The sequence below is a fragment of the Oncorhynchus nerka genome, unplaced genomic scaffold, assembly GCF_034236695.1.
Source record: "Oncorhynchus nerka isolate Pitt River unplaced genomic scaffold, Oner_Uvic_2.0 unplaced_scaffold_2071, whole genome shotgun sequence".
Taxonomy (NCBI): domain Eukaryota; kingdom Metazoa; phylum Chordata; class Actinopteri; order Salmoniformes; family Salmonidae; genus Oncorhynchus; species Oncorhynchus nerka.
This window is the reverse complement of record NW_027039255.1, coordinates 9,979-28,099: the sequence shown is the minus strand read 5'-3', so window position 1 is coordinate 28,099 and position 18,121 is coordinate 9,979. Positions and strand designations below refer to the sequence as shown.

General features: G+C 44.9%; 1 protein-coding gene across 1 annotated transcript; it reads left to right on the top strand.

The window, feature by feature from the left end:
• Window positions 1–889: 889 nt before the first annotated feature.
• dera (deoxyribose-phosphate aldolase (putative)) lies at window positions 890–17,912 on the top strand. The gene is made up of 9 exons (XM_065014823.1): window positions 890–1,042; window positions 1,951–2,048; window positions 2,861–3,008; window positions 4,649–4,744; window positions 4,945–5,079; window positions 6,926–7,054; window positions 14,305–14,417; window positions 14,660–14,809; window positions 15,208–17,912. The coding sequence occupies exons 1-9, from the start codon at window positions 1,012–1,014 to the stop codon at window positions 15,262–15,264; spliced, it is 957 nt and encodes a 318-aa protein (XP_064870895.1). The 5' UTR covers window positions 890–1,011; the 3' UTR covers window positions 15,265–17,912.
• Window positions 17,913–18,121: the final 209 nt, after the last annotated feature.

Sequence of the window (18,121 nt, the reverse complement as noted above, 5' to 3'; positions counted from 1 at the left end):
ATCTTGGCAACGGTTGAAGGATGTCTTGGCAACGGTTGAAGAATGTCCCGTCTTAGCAATGGTTGAAGGATGTCTTGGCAACGGTTGAAGGATGTCCCGTCTTGGCAACGGTTGAAGGATGTCCCATCTTGGCAACGGTTGAAGGATGTCTTGGCAACGGTTGAAGGATGTCTTGGCAACGGTTGAAGGATGTCCCGTCTTGGCAACGGTTGAAGGATGTCTTGGCAACGGTTGAAGGATGTCCCGTCTTGGCAACGGTTGAAGGATGTCCCGTCTTAGCAACGGTTGAAGGATGTCCCGTCTTGGCAACGGTTGAAGGATGTCTTGGCAACGGTTGAAGGATGTCCCGTCTTGGCAACGGTTGAAGGATGTCTTAGCAACGGTTGAAGGATGTCCCGTCTTAGCAACGGTTGAAGGACGTCTTGGCAACGGTTGAAGGATGTCCCGTCTTAGCAACGGTTGAAGGATGTCCCATCTTGGCAGGAACAACAACAAAAACATGTGGTTAGGGAGTCTTGCAATAAATGTGTACAGCATTTGGAGTATTATCCAAGATCTTACACTAACAAATAGCCTGGTAATAGCCTGGTTAAATCGATTGATTTGATTTTTGAATATTGACACAATAAATTGAAATTGACACAATAATTATATTGAAACAATAAATGTATTATTGACACAATAATTATATTGAAACAATACATGTATTATTGACACAATAAATACAGAATGTATAAGTAGAACTTTTGGTTAAAACATTCTTATGAAAAAATATATATTATAATTGAAAATATGTCACTCATCTTCGTTTTTTTAAATTGATGAGGTTCCTTCAAACGCACATCTTATGACGCCATTTCGAGCTGAACCGTGATTGGTGGATTGAGGAGGGCGGTAACTATACATTCAGGAAGAGGTCCATGGACTGTAAACTCTGCTAGGAGCTAATTAGTTTGCTAGGTGAATCTGATGAAAAAATAACTCCGTCTGGTCGTTAAATCGTCCTTAACCATGTCTGCAAGAAACCCGGGAATGCCCCTTGGTAAGACTCGCTTCTTTATTGTGGGAAATACATGTTTACCCTGAAACATTAGTCAAATCCAGTGAAATAGCTATCGATTGTGTTAGCATGTGCAGCTAGCTAGTATCAACTCTAGCTACTACCGTAGTGTTTTATGTTTAGGACATTCTTGATAATTAATGTTTTGACTGTGACACTTAGGCCCAATAGGAAGAGTTTGGTTTCTAACAAATGCATGTAAGAAGTAACGTTACCGCTCTCATGTATTACAATCACTGCACATTTTTCCTGTCAAGGTGTTAATATATATATATATATATCTATCTATATATCTATATATCTATATATGTATGTGGTGGCAGGGTATATATATATGGGGTGGCAGGGTATATATATATATATATGGGGTGGCAGGGTATATATATATGGGGTGGCAGGGTATATATATATATATATCTCTAACGTGAGTTAAGTAACATGCAGAGACCAGAGATACTTTGTATCGTGTCTAATGAACACCGTAAAGATAGTAGCTAGTTAACGTTACGTGCTGAATTACTGATTGTTGGTGGTCTTGACTCATGATGTCCTGGATAATGTGTTTCACACGACACTCAGTGCAGCCAGGGTGAATCACGTGACTATCAGTGGTCTGACTGTACTAAGATCCCGGAAAACATTTCGATGCAGGCCTAACCATCGGTTGTTAACTACTGGAAGCCTACATTATATTCAGTAGATATCTGAACAGAATAGTGGATTCGGTGAGAAATAAGCCTACGTATATATAAACTTATGTGGAAGCGTTGTGGACAGCGACCACATACAAACTAAAGTGTTTCTTATCAACCTTCCATATTGATTGTGTGTGTGTGTGTGTGTGTGTGTGTGTGTGTGTGTGTGTGTGTGTGTGTGTGTGTGTGTGTCAGACCTAGAATGGGTGTCCAAGGTGCGGGTGAACACCCAGGCAGTGCTGAAGAGAGCTCAGCAGATCCAAGGACGCAATAAGAACAAGAAACAGTGGCAGGTAGGAGGAGCTTTGGGTTTAGCTTTGAGGTTTAGCTTTGGGGTTTAATACCTTCATCTCCAATGTTTTCCTATTCGACACATAAGATGAAGTGATGCTCAGTTTGTATCCTACTATTAGAATAAGGATATGCAGTATTCTCAGTTTGTATCCTATTAGAATAAGGATATGCAGTATTCTCAGTTTGTATCCTATTAGAATAAGGATATGCAGTATTCTCAGTTTGTATCCTGCTATTAGAATAAGGATATGCAGTATTCTCAGTTTGTATCCTATTAGAATAAGGATATGCAGTATTCTCAGTTTGTATCCTATTAGAATAAGGATATACAGTATTCTCAGTTTGTATCCTATTAGAATAAGGATATGCAGTATTCTCAGTTTGTATCCTATTAGAATAAGGATATACAGTATTCTCAGTTTGTATCCTGCTATGAGAATAAGGATATGCAGTATTCTCAGTTTGTATCCTATTAGAATAAGGATATGCAGTATTCTCAGTTTGTATCCTGCTATTAGAATAAGGATATGCAGTATTCTCAGTTTGTATCCTGCTATTAGAATAAGGATATGCAGTATTCTCAGTTTGTATCCTGCTATTAGAATAAGGATATACAGTATTCTCAGTTTGTATCCTGCTATTAGAATAAGGATATGCAGTATGTCTGGTATGGTTTTGTGTGTTATCTAGTGTTGAAGTGTTGTCCACACCAACCCCTTGTATTGAGAACAAACAGTTAAACATCCCGGTATGAGTTGACATCGGGCTCTGTGTTACAACATTACCCACAATGCTCTCTGTCTATCTCCAGGCGGCGTGGCTGCTGCGCGCGGTGACCTGTATTGACCTGACGACCCTGGCCGGTGACGACACGCCCGGCAACGTCCACCGGCTGTGTATGAAGGCGACCCAGCCGGTACGCTACGACCTGCTGAAGAGCATGGACATGCAGGATAAAGGTAGTGGGGTGTCTGTCCTGTCTGTCCTGTCTGTCCTGTCCGTCCTGTCCGTCCTGTCTGTCTGTCCTGTCTGTCCGTCCTGTCCGTCCTGTCTGTCCTGTTTGTCCTGTCCGTCCTCCCTCCCTCCCTCCCTCCTCACCCTGCTCTAGAGACAGACTAGCTTTACATAGCTCTTCATAAAGCCTGTGTTAAATGTGATGGGGTGTGTGTCTGTCTGGGCGACGCGCTCCTTGTTTGGGCCACTGGAGGGCGACGTGCTCCTTGTTTGGGCCACTGGAGGGGCAACGTGCTCCTTGTTTGGGCCACTGGAGGGCGACGTGCTCCTTAGTTTGGGCCACTGGAGGGGCAACGTGCTCCTTGTTTGGGCCAGTAGAGGGGCGACGTGCTCCTTGTTTGGGCCACTGGAGGGCGACGTGCTCCTTAGTTTGGGCCACTGGAGGGGCAACGTGCTCCTTAGTTTGGGCCACTGGAGGGGCGACGTGCTCCTTAGTTTGGGCCAGTAGAGGGGCAACGTGCTCTTTAGTTTGGGCCACTGGAGGGGCGACGTGCTCTTTAGTTTGGGCCACTGGAGGGGCAACGTGCTCCTTGTTTGGGCCACTGGAGGGGCAACGTGCTCTTTAGTTTGGGCCACTGGAGGGGCGACGTGCTCTTTAGCTTGGGCCACTGGAGGGGCGACGTGCTCTTTAGTTTGGGCCACTGGAGGGGCAACGTGCTCCTTGTTTGGGCCACTGGAGGGGCAACGTGCTCCTTGTTTGGGCCACTGGAGGGCGACGTGCTCCTTAGTTTGGGCCACTGGAGGGGCGACGTGCTCCTTAGTTTGGGCCAGTAGAGGGGCGACGTGCTCTTTAGTTTGGGCCACTGGAGGGCGATGTGCTCTTTAGTTTGGGCCACTGGAGGGGCAACGTGCTCTTTAGTTTGGGCCACTGGAGGGGCAACGTGCTCCTTAGTTTGGGCCAGTAGAGGGGCGACGTGCTCTTTAGTTTGGGCCACTGGAGGGCGATGTGCTCTTTAGTTTGGGCCACTGGAGGGGCAACGTGCTCTTTAGTTTGGGCCACTGGAGGGGCAACGTGCTCTTTAGTTTGGGCCACTGGAGGGGCAACGTGCTCTTTAGTTTGGGCCACTGGAGGGGCGACGTGCTCCTTAGTTTGGGCCACTGGAGGGGCGACGTGCTCCTTAGTTTGGGCCACTGGAGGGGCAACGTGCTCCTTAGTTTGGGCCACTGGAGGGGCAACGTGCTCCTTAGTTTGGGCCACTGGAGGGGCAACGTGCTCCTTGTTTGGGCCACTGGAGGGGCAACGTGCTCCTTGTTTGGGCCACTGGAGGGCGACGTGCTCCTTAGTTTGGGCCACTGGAGGGGCGACGTGCTCCTTAGTTTGGGCCAATGGAGGGGCGACGTGCTCCTTAGTTTGGGCCACTGGAGGGGCGACGTGCTCCTTAGTTTGGGCCACTGGAGGGGCGACGTGCTCCTTAGTTTGGGCCACTGGAGGGGCGACGTGCTCCTTAGTTTGGGCCACTGGAGGGGCGACGTGCTCCTTAGTTTGCCCACTAGAGGGCGACGTGCTCTTGTGTTTCACATGGTAGGCCTATCTTTGGTGTTGGTGAAGAAATACTATATGTTCTGGTTGTATCTGTGTATCTAGGTGTGACTACTGCAGCGGTGTGCGTGTACCCATCTCGCGTGGCTGATGCTGTGAAGTCACTGAAAGCAGCCAACTCCAGCCTACCTGTCGCCTCAGGTAAGAGAGAGAGAGAGGAGGAAGTCTACCTCCGGGTCGTTCTGTAGTTGGACAGTCCAGGTGTATGTTGCTTAATTAAAACACATGAAAACGGCTCATACAGCCGCAACATGAATGAAATAACAGAATATTGTGACGTGGAAAAACTATAGATGGTGACTCAGCGACGTCTCTCTCCATCCTGCTCCTCCTCTCCTCAGTGGCGACCGGTTTCCCTGCAGGCCAGACCTCTCTGAAGACCAGGCTGGAGGAGGTCCGTATGGCTGTAGAGGATGGAGCTATGGAGATAGATATAGTCATTAACAGGACTCTGGCTCTCACTGGCCAGTGGGAAGGTGTGGTATATATTATTATAGACACTCACCGGACACTTTATTAGGTACACCCGGCTAGTACCGGTGTCAGACCACCCTTTAGTTCCCAGAACGGCCTGTAAACATACAGTCGGTCAACATGAATCTGTAAACATACAGTCAGTCAACGTGAATATGTAAACATACAGTCAGTCAACGTGAATATGTAAACATACAGTCAGTCAACGTGAATATGTAAACATACAGTCAGTCAACGTGAATATGTAAACATAGTCGGTCAACATGAATATGTAAACATACAGTCAGTCAACATGAATATGTAAACATAGTCGGTCAACATGAATATGTAAACATACAGTCGGTCAACATGAATATGTAAACATACAGTCGGTCAACATGAATCTGTAAACATACAGTCAGTCAATATGTAAACATACAGTCGGTCAACGTGAATATGTAAACATACAGTCGGTCAACGTGAATATGTAAACATACAGTCAGTCAATATGTAAACATACAGTCGGTCAACGTGAATATGTAAACATACAGTCGGTCAACGTGAATATGTAAACATACAGTCGGTCAACATGAATATGTAAACATACAGTCAGTCAATATGTAAACATACAGTCGGTCAACATGAATATGTAAACATACAGTCGGTCAACGCGAATATGTAAACATACAATCAGTCAATATGTAAACATACAGTCGGTCAACGTGAATATGTAAACATACAGTCGGTCAACATGAATATGTAAACATACAGTCAGTCAATATGTAAACATACAGTCGGTCAACGTGAATATGTAAACATACAGTCAGTCAATATGTAAACATACAGTCGGTCAACGTGAATATGTAAACATACAGTCAGTCAATATGTAAACATACAGTCGGTCAACATGAATATGTAAACATACAGTCAGTCAACATGTAAACATACAGTCGGTCAACATGAATATGTAAACATACAGTCAGTCAACATGAATATGTAAACATACAGTCGGTCAACATGAATCTGTAAACATACAGTCAGTCAACGTGAATATGTAAACATACAGTCGGTCAACGTGAATATGTAAACATACAGTCAGTCAACATGAATATGTAAACATACAGTCGGTCAACATGAATATGTAAACATACAGTCAGTCAATATGTAAACATACAGTCAGTCAACGTGAATATGTAAACATACAGTCGGTCAACATGAATATGTAAACATACAGTCAGTCAACGTGAATATGTAAACACAGTCAGTCAACATGAATATGTAAACATACAGTCAGTCAACGTGAATATGTAAACACAGTCAGTCAACATGAATATGTAAACATACAGTCGGTCAACATGAATATGTAAACATACAGTCAGTCAACATTTTGGGGTCACTTAGAGATGTCCTTTTTTTTAATCCATTAAAATGACATCAAATTGATCAGAAATACATTGTAGACATTGTTAATGTTGTAAATGACTATTGTAGCTGGAAACGGCTGATTGAACTATGGTGTTGCTATGGCAGTATGAGCTATGATGTTGCTATGACAGTATGAGTTATGGTGTTGCTATTGCAGTATGAGCTTTGGTGTTGCTATGGCAGTATGAGCTATGGTGTTGCTATGGCAGTATGAGCTATGGTGTTGCTATTGCAGTATGAACTATGATGTTGCTATGGCAGTATGAGCTATGGTGTTGCTATGGCAGTATGAGCTATGATGTTGCTATGGCAGTATGAGATATGATGTTGCTATGGCAGTATGAACTATGATGTTGCTATGGTGTTGCTATGACAGTGAAGGTGTGCGGTGGAGTGTCTCTCCTCAATAAAGTGTCCATTTTTAAATCCCCTCTGTCTCCTCAGCCATGTATGAGGAGGTGTGTCAGTTCAGAGAGGCCTGTGGGGAGGCTCACATGAAGTCCATCCTGGCTATAGGAGAGCTGGGGACCTACACCAATGTCTACAAGGCTAGTCTGGTGGCTATGATGGCTGGTGAGTGTTCACACACACACGTACACACACACACACACACACACACACACACACACACACGTACACACAGGGCCGGTATTATATACACTTGGGATCCAACTCACATTTCTCTCTCGTTGATTTGATTGATTGAATGATTTGTGAAAATCCGAGTTGAATGCGCTCATCTCTCCTGTGAATCAGGCCCAGTGATATTGTTTTTTTTACAAATGGTGCAGTTTGTCATGTTCTCCTGTGGGGGGCGCTGTTGTTCAGGCTGTACTCTCTGTCTCTGTACTTAGCTAACCTGATGAACACTCTCTCTCTCTTTTTCTCTCTCTCACACACACACACACACACACACACACTGAACTGTACACTTAGCTACCCGTCACATAATAAGCCTGATTACTGTACCAAATTGTCAGCCGGTCCGATAGAGATCATTATTAAAAGACATTGCTTTTGTCTCAGTGCTTGCTCCTTAATCTCCCCTTGTTCTATAAATTGCGTATGAGATTCCAGAAATTGAATGATAATTTTGCCTATTAATCTATGACGGCGGCTATTTTACTCCGCCACACACACAGACACACACACACACACACACACACGCTCTGCCTGCTTGCCCACGCTAGCCAAATGAAATGAGCGTCATTACCGCCATCCTCGTTTAATAACCTCTATCAATTATCAGCTCATTAACATCCCCCATAACCAATGTACAGAATTACTCCTCTGTCTGGGGGGGTTATGAGGGAGAGGGGGGTTATGAGGGAAAGATGTTGAGGGGGGTTATGAGGGAAAGATGGTGAGAGGGGGGTTATGAGGGAGAGAGGGAAATATGGTGAGAGAGGGGGGGGGTGTTTATGAGGGAGAGAGGTGGGGGTTATGAGGGAGAGAGGGAAAGATGGTGAGAGAGGGGGGTTATGAGGGAGAGGGGGAAAGATGGTGAGAGAGAGGGGGTTATGAGGGAAAGATGGTGAGAGAGAGGGGGTTATGAGGGAAAGATGGTGAGAGAGAGGGGGTTATGAGAGAGAGGGGGGTTATGAGGGAGAGAGGGGGGTGGTTATGAGGGAGAGGGGGGTGGTTATGAGGGAGAGAGGGGGGGTTATGAGGGAGAGGGGGTTATGAGAGAGAGAGAGGGGGGTTATGAGAGAGAGGGGGGGTTATGAAAGAGGGGGTTATGAGGGAGAGGGGGGTTATGAGGGAGAGAGGGGGTGGTTATGAGGGAGAGAGGGGGGTTATGAGGGAGAGAGGGGGTTATGAGGGAGAGAGGGGGGTTATGAGGGAGAGGGGGTGGTTATGAGGGAAAGATGGTGAGAGAGGGGGGTTATGAGGGAGAGAGGGAAAGATGGTGAGAGGGGGGTTATGAGGGAAAGATGTTGAGAGAGGGGGTTATGAGGGAGAGGGGGTTATGAGGGAGAGAGGGAAAGATGATGAGAGGGGGGGGGTTATGAGGGAGAGGGGGTTAAGAGGGAAAGATGTTGAGAGAGGGAGGGGGTTATGAGGGAAAGATGGTGAGAGAGGGGGGAGGTTATGAGAGAGAGGGGGAAATATGGTGAGAGAGGGGGGTGTTTATGAGGGAGAGAGGTGGGGGTTATGAGGGAGAGAGGGAAAGATGGTGAGAGAGGGGGGTTATGAGGGAGAGGGGGAAAGATGGTGAGAGAGAGGGGGGGTTATGAGGGAAAGATGGTGAGAGAGAGGGGGGTTATGAGGGAAAGATGGTGAGAGAGAGGGGGGGTTATGAGAGAGAGAGGGAAATATGGTGAGAGAGGGGGGGGTGTTTATGAGGGAGAGAGGTGGGGGTTATGAGGGAGAGAGGGAAAGATGGTGAGAGAGGGGGTTATGAGGGAGAGGGGGAAAGATGGTGAGAGAGAGGGGGGTTATGAGGGAAAGATGGTGAGAGAGAGGGGGTTATGAGGGAAAGATGGTGAGAGAGAGGGGGTTATGAGGGAGAGAGGGGGTTATGAGGGAGAGGGGGGTATGAGGGAGAGGGGGTTATGAGGGAGAGGGGGGTTATGAGGGAGAGAGGGGGTTATGAGGGAGAGAGGGGGTTATGAGGGAGAGATGGTGAGAGGGGGGTTGTGAGGGAGAGAGGGAAAGATGGTGAGAGGGGGTGGTTATGAGGGAAAGATGGTGAGAGAGGGGGGGGATTATGAGGGAGAGAGGGGGGATTATGAGGGAGAGGGGGAAGAAATAAAGAAACTTCATCAGGTTCATCAGTCTAGTAATGTACATATCTATAAAGGGCTCATCAGTCTAGTAATGTAACAATACATAGTATATATCTGTAAAGGGCTCATCAGTCTAGTAATGTACATATCTGTAAAGGGCTCATCAGTCTAGTAATGTAACAATACATAGTACATATCTGTAAAGGGCTCATCAGTCTAGTAATGTACATATCTGTAAAGGGCTCATCAGTCTAGTAATGTATATATCTGTAAAGGGCTCATCAGTCTAGTAATGTAACAATACATAGTACATATCTGTAAAGGGCTCATCAGTCTAGTAATGTAACAATACATAGGACATATCTGTAAAGGGCTCATCAGTCTAGTAATGTAACAATACATAGTACATATCTGTAAAGGGCTCATCAGTCTAGTAATGTATATATCTGTAAAGGGCTCATCAGTCTAGTAATGTAACAATACATAGGACATATCTGTAAAGGGCTCATCAGTCTAGTAATGTAACAATACATAGGACATATCTATAAAGGGCTCATCAGTCTAGTAATGTAACAATACATAGGACATATCTATAAAGGGCTCATCAGTCTAGTAATGTAACAATACATAGTATATATCTGTAAAGGGCTCATCAGTCTAGTAATGTACATATCTGTAAAGGGCTCATCAGTCTAGTAATGTAACAATACATAGTACATATCTGTAAAGGGCTCATCAGTCTAGTAATGTACATATCTGTAAAGGGCTCATCAGTCTAGTAATGTATATATCTGTAAAGGGCTCATCAGTCTAGTAATGTATATATCTGTAAAGGGCTCATCAGTCTAGTAATGTATATATCTGTAAAGGGCTCATCAGTCTAGTAATGTAACAATACATAGTATATATCTGTAAAGGGCTCATCAGTCTAGTAATGTAACAATACATAGTATATATCTGTAAAGGGCTCATCAGTCTAGTAATGTATATATCTATAAAGGGCTCATCAGTCTAGTAATGTAACAATACATAGTATATATCTATAAAGGGCTCATCAGTCTAGTAATGTAACAATACATAGTACATATCTGTAAAGGGCTCATCAGTCTAGTAATGTACATATCTGTAAAGGGCTCATCAGTCTAGTAATGTAACAATACATAGTACATATCTGTAAAGGGCTCATCAGTCTAGTAATGTAACAATACATAGTACATATCTATAAAGGGCTCATCAGTCTAGTAATGTACATATCTATAAAGGGCTCATCAGTCTAGTAATGTACATATCTGTAAAGGGCTCATCAGTCTAGTAATGTACATATCTGTAAATGGCTCATCAGTCTAGTAATGTAACAATACATAGGACATATCTGTAAAGGGCTCATCAGTCTAGTAATGTAACAATACATAGGACATATCTGTAAAGGGCTCATCAGTCTAGTAATGTAACAATACATAGGACATATCTGTAAAGGGCTCATCAGTCTAGTAATGTAACAATACATAGGACATATCTATAAAGGGCTCATCAGTCTAGTAATGTAACAATACATAGGACATATCTGTAAAGGGCTCATCAGTCTAGTAATGTAACAATACATAGGACATATCTGTAAAGGGCTCATCAGTCTAGTAATGTAACAATACATAGGACATATCTGTAAAGGGCTCATCAGTCTAGTAATGTACATATCTGTAAAGGGTTCATCAGTCTAGTAATGTACATATCTGTAAAGGGCTCATCAGTCTAGTAATGTAACAATACATAGTACATATCTGTAAAGGGCTCATCAGTCTAGTAATGTAACAATACATAGGACATATCTGTAAAGGGCTCATCAGTCTAGTAATGTACATATCTATAAAGGGCTCATCAGTCTAGTAATGTAACAATACATAGGACATATCTGTAAAGGGCTCATCAGTCTAGTAATGTACATATCTGTAAAGGGCTCATCAGTCTAGTAATGTAACAATACATAGTACATATCTGTAAAGGGCTCATCAGTCTAGTAATGTACATATCTGTAAAGGGCTCATCAGTCTAGTAATGTACATATCTGTAAAGGGCTCATCAGTCTAGTAATGTACATATCTGTAAAGGGCTCATCAGTCTAGTAATGTAACAATACATAGTACATATCTGTAAAGGGCTCATCGGTCTAGTAATGTACATATCTGTAAAGGGCTCATCAGTCTAGTAATGTACATATCTATAAAGGGCTCATCAGTCTAGTAATGTAACAATACATAGTCTAGTAATGTAACAATACATAGTCTAGTAATGTAACAATACATAGGACATATCTGTAAAGGGCTCATCAGTCTAGTAATGAGCTGTCGTTAGAGACTAGGGGGGAGGAGGAAGAAGGGATGGGGGGAAAGAAGGAGGGCAGAACAGAGGAATGATGTTTTTTACCAGGGTTTGTGGTTCATCTATTAAAAGCCTGTCATTTCATCTTCTATTTTTATCCAGAAAGCTGATAAGACATAATTGTCTCAGAAGGAAAGGAAGGGGATAAATGTAGGGATGGAGGGGAGGGGAGGGAAGGGGATGAATGTAGGGTTATATTGATGAGGCAGGCAGCACACACCCTCTGTTAGCTCTGTCACGGTGTCACGGACACCATATGTTCTCCTCTGGCTCTGGAGACCCTGGGAGCAGAGCGGCCCTCACTGTAATGTCTCTGGAGACCCTGGGAGCAGAGCGGCCCTAATTGGAGATCCTGAGAGCAGAGCGGCCCTCATTGGAGATCCTGAGAGCAGAGCGGCCCTCATTGGAGATCCTGAGAGCAGAGCGGCCCTCATTGGAGATCCTGAGAGCAGAGCGGCCCTCATTGGAGATCCTGAGAGCAGAGCGGCCCTCATTGGAGATCCTGAGAGCAGAGCGGCCCTCATTGGAGATCCTGAGAGCAGAGCGGCCCTCATTGGAGATCCTGAGAGCAGAGCGGCCCTCATTGGAGATCCTGAGAGCAGAGCGGCCCTCATTGGAGATCCTGAGAGCAGAGCGGCCCTCATTGGAGATCCTGGGAGCAGAGCGGCCCTCACTGTAAAGTCTCTGGAGACCCTGGGAGCAGAGCGGCCCTCCCTGGAGACCCTGGGAGCAGAGCGGCCCTCCCTGGAGGCCCTGGGAGCAGAGCGGCCCTCCCTGGAGAGGCCCTGGGAGCAGAGCGGCCCTCCCTGGAGGCCCTGGGAGCAGAGCGGCCCTCCCTGGAGACCCTGAGAGCAGAGCGGCCCTCATTGGAGATCCTGAGAGCAGAGCGGCCCTCATTGGAGATCCTGAGAGCAGAGCGGCCCTCATTGGAGATCCTGAGAGCAGAGCGGCCCTCATTGGAGATCCTGAGAGCAGAGCGGCCCTCATTGGAGATCCTGGGAGCAGAGCGGCCCTCACTGTAAAGTCTCTGGAGACCCTGGGAGCAGAGCGGCCCTCCCTGGAGACCCTGGGAGCAGAGCGGCCCTCCCTGGAGGCCCTGGGAGCAGAGCGGCCCTCCCTGGAGAGGCCCTGGGAGCAGAGCGGCCCTCCCTGGAGGCCCTGGGAGCAGAGCGGCCCTCCCTGGAGACCCTGGGAGCAGAGCGGCCCTCCCTGGAGACCCTGGGAGCAGAGCGGCCCTCCCTGCAGACCCTGGGAGCAGAGCGGCCCTCCCTGCAGACCCTGGGAGCAGAGCGGCCCTCACTGCAGACCCTGGGAGCAGAGCGGCCCTCCCTGCAGACCCTGGGAGCAGAGCGGCCCTCCCTGCAGACCCTGGGAGCAGAGCGGCCCTCCCTGGAGACCCTGGGAGCAGAGCGGCCCTCCCTGGAGACCCTGGGAGCAGAGCGGCCCTCCCTGGAGTCCCTGGGAGCAGAGCGGCCCTCCCTGGAGTCCCTGGGAGCAGAGCGGCCCTCCCTGGAGTCCCTGGGAGCAGAGCGGCCCTCCCTGGAGTCCCTGGGAGCAGAGCGGCCCTCCCTGGAGTCCCTGGGAGCAGAGCGGCCCTCTCTGGAGTCCCTGGGAGCAGAGCGGCCCTCTCTGGAGGCCCTGGGAGCAGAGCGGCCCTCTCTGGAGGCCCTGGGAGCAGAGCGGCCCTCTCTGGAGTCCCTGGGAGCAGAGCGGCCCTCCCTGGAGTCCCTGGGAGCAGAGCGGCCCTCCCTGGAGTCCCTGGGAGCAGAGCGGCCCTCCCTGGAGTCCCTGGGAGCAGAGCGGCCCTCTCTGGAGGCCCTGGGAGCAGAGCGGCCCTCTCTGGAGGCCCTGGGAGCAGAGCGGCCCTCTCTGGAGGCCCTGGGAGAAGAGCGGCCCTCTCTGGAGACCCTGGTAGCAGAGTGGCCCTCAGTATAATGTTTCAGTCAGAGATACTTTAGAACTAGCTGTGCCTCTTATACTGTAGTAGTATCATATATATATATATATATTTTTTTTGTCCAGTCTGATGACATCTCTACATTTCCTATATTTATTCAAATAAAAAAAATGACATCACAAGACCCCGTAATGACATCCACAAGACCCCGTAATGACATCCACAAGACCCCGTAATGACATCCACAAGACTCTGTAATGACATCACAAGAACCCATAATGACAAAGCAAAAACAGGTTTGTAGAATTCTTTGCAGGAAAACAAAATGAAATATCACATTTACATAAGTATTCAGGCCTTTTACTCAGTACTTTGTTGAAACATCTTTGCCAGTGATTACAGCATCGAGACCTCTTGGGTTTGACGCTACAAGCTTGGCACACCTGTATTTGGGGAGTTTCTCCCATTCTTCTCTGCAGATCCTCTCAAGTTCTGTCAGGTTGGATGGGGAACGTTGCTGCACAGCTATTTTCAGGTCTCTCCAGCGATATTTGATCAGGTATCTAGTCTGGGATCTGGCTGGGCCAGCAAACATTTCTAAAAACCTGTTTCTCTTTGTCATTACGGGGTTACTGTGTGAAGGTTAATGAGGTTGATTTTGTTTTTTTTACATTTAACATCAGAAATGTGTAAAAAAGTCCAGGGTTCTGGATACTTCCCCAAATGCTCTGTAGGTCCGTTGGTGGAATGAGGTCGTCTTTTTATCAACGTCTGTGTGTGTGTTTGTGTGTCTGTCTGTCTGTGTGTGTGTGTTACAACAGGGTCAGACTTCATCAAGACGTCAACAGGGAAGGAGTCTGTCAACGCTACCTACCCTGTCGCCATAGTGATGGTCAGAGCCATCCGGGACTACTTCCTGAAGACTGGTCATAAGGTATGGCTCTTAGTGTGTGTGTGTGTGTGTGTGCTTTTCTTTAGATTCCATTCAGTCAAGTTAGCTGAATTAACTCAGTTGTAATCAATGCCGTTCAACATCAGATATATGTAGTTACCTAAAAACCGATTGAAATTAACAATGTTCCCTGTTGAATGGCCCTCCTCCGTCCCTCGTGAAGTCGTATGGTCGCCTCTCTGACCAGCCGTTGTTCCTGTGTCCTGTGACTCGTACACCACTAGGTTGGTTTTAAGCCTGCTGGTGGGATCCGTACAGCAAAGGAGTCGTTGGTGTGGCTGACTCTGATGAAGGAAGAGCTGGGAGACGAGTGGCTGAGCCCTCGCCTCTTTAGACTGGGGGCTAGTAGCCTGCTGGCTGACATAGAGAGACAGGTATACACACATACACACACACACACACACCTTCCAACACACGTCCCATAACGTGACCGATTAGTGCTGAGCCCTCGTGTCTTTAGACTGGGGGCTAGTAGCCTGCTGGCTGACATAGAGAGACAGGTATACACACACACACACACACACACACGCGCGCGCTCCTTCCACACGTCCCATAATGTGACCGATTTAGTGCTGAGAGTGGAAAGGCTTGGTACTGTAGGACACCATAATGGTTTAGTTTGTCCATTAGTCATGACCTTTAACCTTATACATGTCAGTGTTCTCCTAATAACAACGGGGTCACAACGGGGTCATATTTAAATGATTTTCCTGTCATCCTCTTTCATCTTCTGTTTTACTTCCTGTTTCTCTCTTCTCTTTTTCTCCTCCAGATCTACCATCACGTGACTGGTCGCTACGCAGCCTATCACCAGATGCCCATGGCCTGAAACCACGGTTACCATTTCCAAAGTGACCAATCCGAAACCTCACCCGAACCAGCCTATCGCTGTGCAAGATATCTCTGTTGTTGGACTTGTCAGGAATGTGTTGATTTGAGATGATGACCAGATCAGGTGAAGAAAAGGGAGAGCCTGACGTTTTACTGTGTACCAGACATACAGTACTACTAGTATATCTGTCATTTTACTGTGTACCAGACATACAGTACTACTAGTATATCTGACATTTTACTGTGTACCAGACATACAGTACTACTAGTATATCTGACGTTTTACTGTGTACCAGACATACAGTACTACTAGTATATCTGACGTTTTACTGTGTACCAGACATACAGTACTACTAGTATATCTGACGTTTTACTGTGTACCAGACATACAGTACTACTAGTATATCTGACGTTTTACTGTGTACCAGACATACAGTACTACTAGTATATCTGACGTTTTACTGTGTACCAGACATACAGTACTACTAGTATATCTGACGTTTTACTGTGTACCAGACATACAGTACTACTAGTATATCTGACGTTTTACTGTGTACCAGACATACAGTACTACTAGTATATCTCACGTTTTACTGTGTACCAGACATACAGTACTACTAGTATATCTCACGTTTTACTGTGTACCAGACATACAGTACTACTAGTATATCTGACGTTATACTGTGTACCAGACGTACAGTACTACTAGTATATCTGACGTTTTACTGTGTACCAGACGTACAGTACTACTAGTATATCTGACGTTTTACTGTGTACCAGACGTACAGTACTACTAGTATATCTGACGTTTTACTGTGTACCAGACGTACAGTACTACTAGTATATCTGACGTTTTACTGTGTACCAGACGTACAGTACTACTAGTATATCTGACGTTTTACTGTGTACCAGACATACAGTACTACTAGTATATCTCACGTTTTACTGTGTACCAGACATACAGTACTACTAGTATATCTGACGTTTTACTGTGTAGCAGACATACAGTACTACTAGTATATCTGACGTTTTACTGTGTACCAGACATACAGTTCTACTGGTATATCTGTCGTTTTACTGTGTACCAAACATACAGTACTACTGGTATATCTGACATTTTACTGTGTACCAGACATACAGTACTACTGGTATATCTGTCATTTTACTGTGTACAGTACTACTGGTATATCTGCCATTTTACTGTGTACAGTACTACTGGTATATCTGTCATTTTACTGTGTACAGTACTACTAGTATATCTGACATTTTACTGTGTACAGTACTACTGGTATATCTGTCATTTTACTGTGTACCAGACATACAGTACTACTAGTATATCTGACATTTTACTGTGTACAGTACTACTGGTATATCTGACATTTTACTGTGTACAGTACTACTAGTATATCTGACATTTTACTTTGTACAGTACTACTAGTATATCTGACATTTTACTGTGTACAGTACTACTGGTATATCTGACATTTTACTTTGTGCCAGACATACAGTACTACTAGTATATCTGACATTTTACTGTGTACAGTACTACTGGTATATCTGTCATTTTACTGTGTACCAGATATACAGTACTACTAGTATATCTGACATTTTACTGTGTACAGTACTACTGGTATATCTGACATTTTACTGTGTACAGTACTACTAGTATATCTGACATTTTACTTTGTACAGTACTACTAGTATATCTGACATTTTACTGTGTACAGTACTACTGTTATATCTGTCATTTTACTATGTACAGTACTACTGGTATATCTGTCATTTACTGTGTACAGTATTACTAGTATATCTGACATTTTACTGTGTACAGTACTACTAGAATATCTGACATTTTACTGTGTACAGTACTACTAGTATATCTGACATTTTACTGTGTACAGTACTACTGGTATATCTGACATTTTACTGTGTACCAGACATACAGTACTACTGGTATATCTGTCATTTTACTGTGTACAGTACTACTAGTATATCTGACATTTTACTGTGTACAGTACTACTAGTATATCTGACATTTTACTGTGTACAGTACTACTGGTATATCTGACATTTTACTGTGTACCAGACATACAGTACTACTGGTATATCTGTCATTTTACTGTGTACAGTACTACTGGTATATCTGACATTTTACTGTGTACCAGACATACAGTACTACTAGTATATCTGTCATTTTACTGTGTACAGTACTACTGGTATATCTGACATTTTACTGTGTACAGTACTACTGGTATATCTGACATTTTACTGTGTACCAGACATACAGTACTACTGGTATATCTGACATTTTACTGTGTACAGTACTACTAGTATATCTGACATTTTACTGTGTACAGTACTACTAGTATATCTGACATTTTACTGTGTACCAGACATACAGTACTACTAGTATATCTGTCATTTTACTGTGTACAGTACTACTAGTATATCTGACGTTTTACTGTGTACCAGACATACAGTACTACTGGTATATCTGACATTTTACCGTGTACCAGACATACAGTACTACTAGTATATCTGACATTTTACTGTGTACCAGACATACAGTACTACTAGTATATCTGTCATTTTACTGTGTACCAGACATACAGTACTACTAGTATATCTGACATTTTACTGTGTACCAGACATACAGTACTACTAGTATATCTGACATTTTACTGTGTACCAGACATACAGTACTACTAGTATATCTGACATTTTACTGTGTACCAGACATACAGTACTACTAGTATATCTGACATTTTACTGTGTACCAGACATACAGTACTACTAGTATATCTGACATTTTACTGTGTACAGTACTACTAGTATATCTGACATTTTACTGTGTA